Genomic DNA, 12595 nt, shown 5'->3' on the forward strand with positions numbered 1-12595 from the left:
CCGCCGCTGATTACGGCAGACCAGGCAGATCCTGCTGAATATGTATACATGGGAGATCTCTGGAATATGGAAAATAACCGGCCTCTGGGTAATATTCATACAAATCTCACAACCGTTACATCACATGGTCCAACGCATAGAATATTAGGTTTCCTATGATACATTGTAAGGACTGACAGGTCAAGGTTGGGTCCCTATTTGCTCCACCCACTTTGAACCACCTCTTTCTGCTCTCAGCCACACCCCTTTTATCAATTATGGATACAAAGTTAATATCTTGATCAGGACGTTTATACTATATTAATAAGAAGGGGGGTGTCCGTGGCTCATATTGTGGGTCTATGAGACAAGCTGAATACAAGACGCTCCCCTCGAAGTTACCCAAAATCAGCTGTTATTGGTATAGACGGCCCATAAGTGGTGGCTGGGGAACGTAAGGATGTATATGCAGCAGGTTGTGGAGCTAACCGGAATACAACAATGTACTAATTGGCAGTGAAAATGTTCTTAGGGCTTGTGAAACGCTCACACTTAATAAGCTTCTAAATTCAGGAACAAGTCCCTGCGCCGCACGTTACACGGGGATATGATGAGAATTGCTGCAGGAATCAGAGGCTGCAAATCCTGATTCTAAAACATAACCAGAAACTATCAGCATGTAAAATGGAGAAATAAGGAACCCGAGTCGTCCTCTTATGTCAAGTCCAATGTTCTCATCCATCATGACCGACTTATCTGTGGATCATACAGATGTCGGGAAGCAACTACTAATGACAACTATTATAGTGTCTACAGGAATACTCGGCTTTCCACACACCCTGAACGGCACATCAGTCCATGTTACATACACTAACACCATCCGCTTATTCTGCCCTGCTTATGTGTCAGTCTTCACAGGTTTTTTTTGGGCATTCTATCCATGGACAATGAAGAACAGTATGGAAAGAGCTATACGTTACCCCCAGACAGCAGAGTGCGAGTAATCGTCGGACGGAACAAACTAAGTGGATTTAAAGGGAACCTGTTACCAGCATTTCCCCTATTAAACCTTCAATACCCGGTGGTAGTGGGTGAAAAATCACTTTTATATAACCTATAATTGTCTTCTTTGTCGGCCGTGTCGCTTTAGTATTCAGTTTTTTACTGTTCCCGCACCGTATGCTAATGAGCAGAAAAGAGTCATGTCTTCATTCCTCAAGCCTTTCCGAGTTTACCCCGCCTCCTTACTTTTGATTGACAGCTCCTCGCCTCCTCCCAGCACACACTAAATTGCGCATTGTTGTCTTTTTCTGCTGCGTACGTACAACGGGACACCAAAGCGGCGCATGCAAAGTAACTACATTTGAGGTCCGGGCGTAGCAGGGAAGGGTGTCGAACCCTACAAAACGGGCGCATGCGTGCTACCTCAGAAGAGATTTCGCATTCAGGGTCGGGCCAGTATTCGGCGGTGGGCGGGCATAAGAAAAGGAACTAACGAGACTGACTGATTATTACCATAAAAGGCGCGAAACGTTTGCAGACCGTTATTTACGGTCGGAGGAGGAATTTAGGAGAGGGGATAACGGCAATGAACTTGTGACCGCAGCGGCCGGCGAGGGGTGAGGAGAATAGGTGAAATGCTGGGGACAGGTTCCCTTTAAATAATGAGATTTCTTTTTAATTTGAAGAAAACGAATGATTATTATTATTATTATTATTATTATGCGATGCTGAATTTGTAACTGATAAAGAATTGACAAACAGTAATTGGCGGCTTCACCCGAGGGTGATATTATCCATCGTGCATCATAGAGGACCCTACATCTCTGCTGGACTTTGTCTCGCCGTGTCTTATTTGTAGGTCAGCCTGGCGATCACTTCTATCTGCAGAGAGTTAACCTGTCGTTCATTCCCGAGCACTGTCTAATGAAATACAAGCTGTCAGATTCGGCCTGGGGTGCGATTTCTATTTTTAAAAATAATTCTCTTGACTTTAGTGCCCACAGGGATGAAAAAAGTCAAATATATATATATACATTTCTTGCCGCATTTTAATTTGTAATATTTGATGGGCCTGTCGTAGGTAGGAATGACATAAATGAGTGTGCAGGAAATAGAAGATTTATGTAAGTTGAAAGCATTTTATGGCTTATAACCCGGGGCTGCTGATACACCCCATAACCCAGCACTGGTGGCGGACACGTGAGCTCTTCAACATTAATAGGGCACTGGTCAATCAGCCTCCCAGAGCTGCACAAGGAAAGATTAAGAGGGAGAAAGTGGCCACCTGTGGAAATATAGGCCCAACACATGGCTGACTATCACAGATCACCTCTATCTGATGGACTGAGGGTCATATCATTAACACTGTAAAGCTCCTTTTACACAGGCATACTTTCTGCCAAAAACGGGCGTTCGTACGATTGCTTGTTTGGCCAATCATGGTATATTCCCAGGCGGCAGATTTATTGCAGAAATTTCTGCGACTGTGCCATACATGTAAATGGGGTTGCAGAAATCCATGCACAAAAAAGACCACAATCACATGTATGGAGCAGATTTGCTGCACGTGAATATACAGATAAGTAAAGACTATTTCTAACTAGACGAATGTTATGTTCTTCTATATTAGTAGAACCGATCCGGAGTCACACCTACTACAGAGAATGATATCGTCTTAGATTAAACACACTAATCAGAAAAGTATTTCAAATTATCACCAGCTTAAATAAAATGTAGGTGGCATCTATATGTGCTATGCTAATTCAAGTAATAAAATATGTTAATGTAATAGAAAGTTAATTAACTCTTTCACAGCCACATCAGAGGCCAAAGTTTGGCAATACTGTATATAAACCATTTCCCTAGAAGTGAATGTGATGAGGATGTTGAAGCAGAACTGCACTGCCACCTGGTGCCCCATCTGGAAAATAGCAACAAATTTACATTTTTGTTGTAAGAAAAAAATGTAGGTACCAAAAGCTACTGTGCTATATGTGACAAACAGTCGCCGAGACATCACAATTTGGCCCTTGTCACAGTAGCTCAGATACTTAAATTTCTCCAATTATCCTACTTTCCTAACAACTTTAAGAACTAACTGTTTACTTGCTGCCCCCGCCTTGTCAGACGCCATTGTAACCAGACCATCAATGTTATTCCTTTCACCTGTCACTGGTTTTAATGTTGCGGCTGAATGGCGTATACATATATACCAGAAGATGCCCAGGTTATACCAGCATGCTCCATATCACTATCACACCTCCCAACCGTCCCGCATTCAGCGGGACAGAGAATTGTGGCATGCTCCGAGCATGGTACGTTGCAACACGTTGTCTCTGCAGTTCTATAATGAGACGTACAGGACTCCATGTGCCACCATACAACCATCTGCACACGGCTGGACGAGAGCCTGATCACAGCTTAGGGTTTGCTACGATTGTATCCTCTGTGAGCTAAATAGCCTGGACTCCAGACTAATACATTTTACTTGCACTGATACATTGTAGCAAACTATCAGCATACCTCTCAACCGTCCTGGATTCAGCAGGACAGTCACGGTCCCACTGTCCCGGGTGGCCGGGGGTATGCCCCGCTGTCAAACTAATTTTGAAGCAGGGAACCATCAGCTCCCTGCTTCAGACTTAGTTCAGAGCGGGGGAGCAGAGGGAGCTCCTCCACTCGCCGAGGACTCCGCAGGCACAGCACTACTGTAAGCGCTGTGCTCGGGGAAGCCCTTGATGTTACTGTCCATATATGGACAGTGACGTCAGTGGCTACTCTTGGAGCGGAATCCACGGCCAGAGCCGGCAACCGGGATTCCGCTCAAGGAGGAGCCACTATGGGTCATCTAAATGCACATAGCTACTATATATATATCAGACCACAATACCTGGCTTCCTTTTTCTCCTGAGGGGCCTTCTTTACCTGGATGACCCTGTAAAAGGAAGAGGACACACGATAAGATTTCTTATCACCTACAAATCTCACAAGCAGCGGCTGTGGATATGTAACCTGAAAACATGAACACAGAACTGCATATCAATAGCCACGGCCCCAACTGGATATTGTGCAAAATATTATTGTTTGGCATCTCAGAATGATCCGTGTAAATGGAAGGACTGGATCCACAGTAAGGTCCAGCGCTGAAGTTTCTTACTCATTAAATATATTCTGCGTTTAGATTTGTCCAGCACATCGCACACAATTTCCAGCATAATGTGAATATTTAGTAGCTGAAATATATCTAAACAGCAGCTCTCTGTGCACATACAGTTCTACTAGATGGCTACCTGATCTATGTCTAGATCTTCTATGGTTTGTTATGGGATGATGGGGGTCATATTTTATTAATTTAAATAGGGGTGGTCACTAAAAGCTGAAGCTTCTGAATAGTTAATGTTCCACTAGAAGTCAATATAAACATTAAAGGGCTTTTCCAGTATCTAATACTTGATGGCCTATCCTTAGGATAGGCCATCAAGGGTCCGACTCCCGGGATCCCCCGCCGATCAGCTGTTTTGAAGGGGGTGCAGCACTCGCATTCATTTCTAATTGCTCACTGTGAATCGTCGACACACATGTATCGGCGATTCACAGTATTGCAGCCGTCTCCCATTCACTTCAATGGGCTACATCCGTGTCGACGATTCAGTGAGCAAGTAGAAATGAAGGGGAAGCAGCGCACGCACGAGCGCTGCACCCCCTTCAAAATAGCTGATTGGTGGGGGTCCCAGGAGTTGGACCCAGACCCATCAGCTAATGATGGTCTATCCTGAGGATAGGCCATCAATTTTTAGGGAATGGACAACCCCTTTAACTACTATGGGAATTTGAGCTTCAGAGGATGCAAAATAATGAATATGAAGATTAAGGACATAATAACAATCTGTTCAGGGACGATGATGCTTGAGGGTTATTTGACTGCCCCAGTTCCTATTCCTTGGAGGGGAGAACTGTAATCTTCAGGTCAGTTCCTCCTTCCCTTGCTTGCTTATATTGAGGTGTAATTGGGCACCAGAGCAGCTGCAGGGTCTCACTCTTGCTCTTGAAATATTTCTCAAACATTCTCTTTCAGAATAATAGACATCTTATATTGCATTATGTTAATCTTTAGCCTCACAGGGACATGGCAGCCGGAAATGGAATTGAACATCCCCCGCCATAAACATATCACATAATAAAGGACAAGAATGTGCGATACATACAGCTGGACCGTCTGCTCCCGGCATTCCAGGTAAACCAGGTTTTCCAAACGGTCCCTGAAAATCAGAAAACACAAATTCACAATTTTGACTTACACTTCACCCGCCAAACAATATTTCCCAAAGTTTCTCATGAAAATAACATCAACATTCTGTTCCTATGAATATGGAAAGTTATGTAAATCTGTGCACTCATCATTGCATCTTTGAATTCCAGAAAATAATTATTTGCTGCCTAAACAGAGGCTGAGCGGTCTTAGGAGCCGTCTTGTACGTAGTTTGAAAACATCAAATGCAGAAGAATCTTATCGTTTTTTTTTTCTTGTGCACCAAAAATAATTTCTATGTATTTACTTCTGAGAGAAACAAATTCAAATGGTTTCGGGCTTGAAGGAATAACAAATGTTTCCATTTTTGCTACATGAATGTAATTATAATTTTAATCAGAAAATGAACATTTTAAGCAACTGCATCCAGAGCGTCTGGTGACTGCACAGCCTAGAAGTCCAGTATTATCATGTCTATACCAGGAGTAGGAAAGGCTATGATCTCCATGTCTTGTGCTGATGAGGGCCGACAAGCTTGAAACTGCGGTGTGTATAGAATAGATGGCTCTACCTGTGAAATACCCCAGTATTCTGGATGGATCGCTTCAAGATCAAATGTAGTATCTGCTCTTATCAGTAGCTAAAGGTGAGCTGGAGGGGGTATGTTATTATGCACGAGGTGGTTTAGACCTGTAGGTCACCTAATCCATGCAATGAGGTTGGACAGAGAGCACAAGGTGATTTTTGGGCACCAGAAAATGTCTTGGGGATGGTAGACCCACCTGATGAGGAGGGTGCACTTACTCACCTCTATTTTAGCCAAGGCCTTCTAACCAGCCTCCAATATCAGGAATTTTTATAATGGGTATTCATGCACAGCACGTCTGTCTGTATCCGTCACAGCGGTATATGTTTCACTTAATCTGAATTTATGGGCACTAACCTCCAAACGCGTTATTGATTGAGAAGGTTCTGTATTTGATACATACAGACTTTGTGCATTGTATGTAGCGCCAATTCTTCACTCTTACTGACAATCCTGTATCTGTCACAAGGATCTTTCAGGGTATAAGTTCCCGCATGAGATGACCCTCCTGACGGTCTTGGGGGCGGTACCCTTAGATTTCTCAATCCCATGTAACCGAGGGCAATCTCTACTTGGGGATTCCTACTTTGAGCCTTGGGGGAAGCTTGGGTGGTAGCCTAGGTAGACATCAGGGCACAGACAGGTTGCTCTAATCTTTGAAAAGGGCCTTGGTCCTTGACACTTGCGGAGCCTTCTGGACCGGTCAGGGACCCTTTCTTCTTTTGTTGAAGGCCCATCCTCATGCACCTTGTGTTTGTCACGTTCACACTTGGCAGCAAGAATGCATGATGTCGGGATTTCAAATAAAATTGAAAAAAAAAAGCAGTCCAGAATAATGTCGCCTACATGTTCACAATATTGTGCATGGCCAAGACCTTAAAATGAGAAAAGAACCTCTTGCTGGGGATTTGTGTTTCAAGAAGGCAATGCCATACGTTACAATCTGTCAGTGAAGGGACTTCTGGGACTGTTCATAGATCACACAACAGCCTTACTGACCATCGTGTTTTTAATGCAAAATATAACATTTAGTAAAGCAAGGCATGGAAAGTTCTTGATGACATCCCATTTATCTATTATTCCTGGTGGCTCCCACCACCCAGGGAGACAGCGGGTCCATGAAGTAACAGAAGTCTCCTCCTAATGTTTGGATGGATACAGACGAGGAACGTGCAGTTTACATTACATGTTATGTGATATATTGGGTGTTTAATGGACACATGAAAGTTGGCCGCACTCCGCACTTAGCATTCATGTAAACAGTGTTATTAATGGGTGAGGTGAATGTTTTGTCCCTGCACATGTCCCTGTCTCCACTACTGACATGAAAGGGAAGATATATGGATAGATGGATGGACGTTGCTGTATGGGTGTATATTGCTGTATCTCGTGAGTCGCTCTCATGCAGGGGGTTGGAAACAGATGGAGCAGATGTTATTGCGGGAAGGACACAGCAGCTACACGTTACCTTATCTCCTGGTGCCCCAATTGCACCCTGAGGACCTGGAAGACCCTGCAAAAAAAGGGAAAAGTATTATAGAATCTTTACCATTTTTAATTTGTTATGTTCATTTATTTTTAGGGATCCACCATTAGACCCTATTTCTGAGGAGAAAGGGAATGAACACATCTATATGAAGGAGAGAGTAAATCAATAATGATATGCAGATGGTACAAATAGTATATACTGTGAAACAATTCATCAACAGAGGACGGATCACATCCAAGAAACAAGGGGGCCCCAAATACTCTGCTCACTGATACAGCGTCCTCCTCATTATCTGTAGTTATAAAGTCTACAGGAGTATCTACTGTCATTACCGGCCTATCTATCTATCTATCCATCCATCTATCTATCTATCTATCTATCTATCTATCTATCTATCTATCTATCTATCTAACTATCTCATATCTATCTATCTATCTATCTATCTAACTATCTCATATCTATCTATCTATCTCATATCTATCTATTACATATCTATCTATCTCATATCTATCTCATATCTATCTATCTATCTCATATCTATCTATCTATCTCATATCTATCTATCTATCTATCTCATATCTATCTATCTATCTATCTATCTATCTATCTATCTATCTATCTCATATCTATCTATCTATCTATCTATCTATCTATCTATCTATCTATCTATCTATCTATCTATCTCATATCTACCTATCTATCTATCTCATATCTACCTATCTATCTATCTCTCTATCTATCTCATATCTATCTATCTCATATCTATCTATCTATCTATCTATCTATCTATCTATCTATCTATCTATCTCATATCTATCTATCTATCTATCTATCTATCTATCTATCTATCTATCTATCTATCTATCTATCTATCTATCTCATATCTACCTATCTATCTATCTCATATCTATCTATCTATCTATCTATCTATCTATCTATCTATCTATCTATCTATCTCATATCTATCTATCTATCTATCTATCTCATATCTATCTATCTATCTATCTATCTATCTATCTATCTATCTATCTATCTATCTATCTATCTATCTATCTATCTCATATCTATCTATCTATCTCATATCTATCTATCTATCTATCTATCTAATATCTATCTATCTATCTATCTATCTCATATCTATCTATCTATCTATCTCATATCTATCTATCTCAATTCAATTCAAAGAAGCTTTATTGGCAGGACCAAATACATATTAGCATTGCCAAAGCAAGTAAGAAGTAAGGGAATGAGGGATAGGGACTGAGGGATTGGGGGATAGGGACATATCTAGGGTCGGGGTTATACAAGTCCATGGCATATCATGTCTCTCTCAGTTTATGGCATGCAGTGACATATTGTGCCGCTGTGCCCACTGTGGTTTCCTCTTCACCCAGCAGGATGTAGAGTTTCTCTTGCTCTTCCATGGAGCTGAAGTCCGGTAAGAGATCAGAGAGTCTCCTGAAGTGAGTGTCCCTCACTGCTGAGTATTTGGAGCAGTGTAGCAGGAAGTGGGCCTCATCCTCCACGGCCTCCTGGTCGCACTGTTGGCACAGTCGGCTCTCCCTGGGCTTGTAGGTCTGTCTGTGGCGCCCGGATTCGATGAGCAGGTTGTGGGCGCTCAGTCTGTAGCGGCTCAGGATCTGTCTGTCTCTGGGGTTTGGCAGTTTCTCCAGATATGGCGCCAGTTTATATTCCCGCTGTAGACTCCGGTATATTGTCAGTTTCTGGGATGTCTTTATGTCGTTCCTCCAGTCACTGATATATTCCTCTTGGCCTTTGTTTATTGTCTTCTTGATTTCGGCTTTTGTGAGGCCGCGCTGGGTGACATTTTCTTCAGGCCGGGTCAGGGTGAGATGTTCTGGGGGGCCTGGTTTACCTGGGACCCCTTGGTGTAACAGGGCTTTATGGTGATAGGAACTTTGCCTGCTGCTGTGTAGATGGGCCCAGAATGATAGCGCCCTCTTCTGGATTGTGAGGTGTAGTGGGAATCTGCCCAGTTCTGCCCGACAGGCACTATTTGAGGTGCTCCGATGGACTTGGAGAAGGTGTTTGCAGAATTCTAGGTGGAAGATTTCTGTTGGGCTGGAATCCCACCTTGACCAGTCTGGGTATGTGTCCGGACCCCAGACTTCACTGGCATACAGGAGGATTGGGGAGATGATGGAGTCAAAGATTTTCAGCCAGACCGTCACTGGTGGTTTGAGATGATAGAGATTTCGTCTGATGGCATAGAAGGTTTTGCACGCCTTGTCTTTCAGAATCTCTATGGCTTGTTTAAAGCTTCCTGATTGGTTGATTTCTAGGCCCAGGTAAGTGTACCTGTCGGTCGCTGTGATTGTGGCGTTATTTAGTGTGAAGGTCGGGTGCCTGGGGGATTTTGAGTTTCTCTTCTGGAACACCATGATGTTGGTTTTCTTGGCATTGATGGGTAGTGCCCACGTGGAGCTGAATTTTTCTAGGATTTGCAGGTTGTCTTGGAGACCTTTCTCGGTTGGTGATAGTAACAGAAGGTCATCTGCATACAGCAGGAATTTCACCTGGGTGTCATGGAGGGTGAGACCTGGTGCTGAGGAGGATTCCAGAGCTGTGGCCAGTTCATTGATGTAGATGTTGAAGAGCGTTGGACTGAGGCTGCAGCCTTGTCTGACTCCTCGGCTCTGCTGGAAATCAGCCGTTCTTCTCCCGTTCACCTTCACGCTGCATCTGTTCTCTGTGTAGGAGCTTCTGATGACGTCATAGGTTTTACCTCCTATTCCGCTCTCCAGCAGTTTCAGGAATAGGCCCGGGTGCCACACTGAGTCAAAGGCCTTCTTAAAGTCCACAAAACAGGCGTAAATCTTCCCATGCTTTGTATTGTGGACGTGGCTCTTGATGAGGCTGCGCAGGGTGTAGATGTGGTCAGTGGTGCGGTGGTTTGGCATGAACCCAGCTTGGCTTTGGTGGAGGACATTGTGCTGGGTGAGGAGGCTGAGGATTCTCTTATTCAGGATGCTGCTGAACAGTTTCCCCAGGTTGCTGCTGACACATATCCCTCGGTAGTTGGCCGGGTCGTACCTGTCCCCACTCTTGTGGATTGGTGTTATAAGGCCTTGGTTCCAGATTTGCGGGAAGTAGCCGGCACTCAGCACTATATTAAATAGTTTGACTATTGCGGCCTGTATTTCTGGCGGGCTGTGTTTTATCATTTCTGGTGAGATTCTGTCTAGGCCGCTGGATTTTTTACACCTTATGTCTGAGGTTCTCTCTGTTACTTCTTGCAGTGTTATTGGTGTATCCAGGGGGTTTTGAGAATCTTTAAGTGTTTCCTCCATCGCCTTCAATTTTGATATTATTTGTTTTTGTTCTTGGCTTTGTTCTTCTTTCGGGATATCTTTGTAGAGGTCCCTGAAATATTGGAGCCAGATGTTGCCATTTTGAATATGAAGGTTGTTTTTCTTGCAATTTTTGCCCATGTGTTTCCATAATTCCCAGAACGAGTTGTCATGGAGGGCATCTTGGAGTTGGGTAAGTTTGGTGGAGATGTGCCTTTGTTTTTTCTTTCGGAGGATGGTCTTGTATTGCCTCTGTATGTTGCTGTAGGCCTCCTTCAGACCGGTGTTGTTTGGGTCTCGGTGCTTCTTATTTGAGGCATATCTATCTATCTCATATCTATCTATCTCATATATATCTATCTATCTATCTATCTATCTCATATCTACCTATCTATCTATCTCATATCTACCTATCTATCTATCTCTCTATCTATCTCATATCTATCTATCTCATATCTATCTATCTCATATCTATCTATCTATCTATCTCTCATATCTATCTATCTCATATCTATCTATCTATCTATCTATCTCATATCTATCTATCTATCTATCTATCTATCTATCTATCTATCTCCTATCTATCTATCTATCTATCTATCTATCTATCTCATATCTATCTATCTATCTATCTATCTATCTATCTATCTATCTATCTATCTATCTATCTATCTCATATCTATCTATCTATCTCATATCTATCTATCTATCTATCTATCTATCTATCTCATATCTATCTATCTATCTATCTATCTATCTATCTATCTATCTATCTATCTATCTATCTATCTATCTAATATCTATCTATCTATCTCATATCTATCTATCTCATATCTATCTATCTCATATCTATCTATCTATCTATCTATCTATCTATCTATCTATCTATCTATCTATCTATCTATCTATCTATCTCATATCAATTCAATTTCAATTAAATTCAATTCAAAGAAGCTTTATTGGCAGGACCAAATACATATTAGCATTGCCAAAGCAAGTAAGAAGTAAGGGAATGAGGGATAGGGACTGAGGGCTTGGGGATAGGGACACATCTAGGGTCGGGGTTATACGAGTCCATGGCATATCATGTCTCTCTCAGTTTATGGCATGCAGTGACATATTGTGCCGCTGTGCCCACTGTGGTTTCCTCTTCACCCAGCAGGATGTAGAGTTTCTCTTGCTCTTCCATGGAGCTGAAGTCCGGTAAGAGATCAGAGAGTTTCCTGAAGTGAGTGTCCCTCACTGCTGAGTATTTGGAGCAGTGTAGCAGGAAGTGGGCCTCATCCTCCACGGCCTCCTGGTCGCACTGTTGGCACAGTCGGCTCTCCCTGGGCTTGTAGGTCTGTCTGTGGCGCCCGGATTCGATGAGCAGGTTGTGGGCGCTCAGTCTGTAGCGGCTCAGGATCTGTCTGTCTCTGTGGTTTGGCAGTTTCTCCAGATATGGCGCCAGTTTATATTCCCGCTGTAGACTCCGGTATATTGTCAGTTTCTGAGATGTCTTTATGTCGTTCCTCCAGTCACTGATATATTCCTCTTGGTTCTCGTTTATTGTCTTCTTGATTTCGGCTTTTGTGAGGCCGCGCTGAGTGACATTTTCTTCAGGCCGGGTCAGGGTGAGATGTTCTGGGGGGCCTGGTTTACCTGGGACCCCTTGGTGTAACAGGGCTTTATGGTGATAGGAACTTTGCCTGCTGCTGTGTAGATGGGCCCAGAATGATAGCGCCCTCTTCTGGATTGTGAGGTGTAGTGGGAATCTGCCCAGTTCTGCCCGACAGGCACTATTTGAGGTGCTCCGATGGACTTGGAGAAGGTGTTTGCAGAATTCTAGGTGGAAGATTTCTGTTGGGCTGGAATCCCACCTTGACCAGTCTGGGTATGTGTCCGGACCCCAGACTTCACCGGCATACAGGAGGATTGGGGAGATGATGGAGTCAAAGATTTTCAGCCAGACCGTCACTGGTGGTTTGAGATGATAGAGT

General features: G+C 43.2%; 1 protein-coding gene across 9 annotated transcripts in view; it reads right to left on the bottom strand.

The window, feature by feature from the left end:
• The window catches only part of LOC142659005 (collagen alpha-1(V) chain-like), a 286189-nt gene that overhangs the window by 69892 nt on the left and 203702 nt on the right, over positions 1-12595 (bottom strand). For all 9 annotated transcript variants that reach the window (XM_075834646.1, XM_075834645.1, XM_075834647.1 and 6 more), the window contains 3 exons: positions 7285-7329; positions 5187-5240; positions 3872-3916 (listed from right to left, as the gene is read on the bottom strand). In XM_075834646.1, coding sequence (XP_075690761.1) covers positions 3872-3916; positions 5187-5240; positions 7285-7329 — 144 coding nt within the window. The remainder of the gene's footprint in view (positions 1-3871; positions 3917-5186; positions 5241-7284; positions 7330-12595) is intronic.

The sequence above is a fragment of the Rhinoderma darwinii genome, chromosome 8, assembly GCF_050947455.1.
Source record: "Rhinoderma darwinii isolate aRhiDar2 chromosome 8, aRhiDar2.hap1, whole genome shotgun sequence".
NCBI classification, from domain to species: Eukaryota; Metazoa; Chordata; class Amphibia; order Anura; family Rhinodermatidae; genus Rhinoderma; species Rhinoderma darwinii.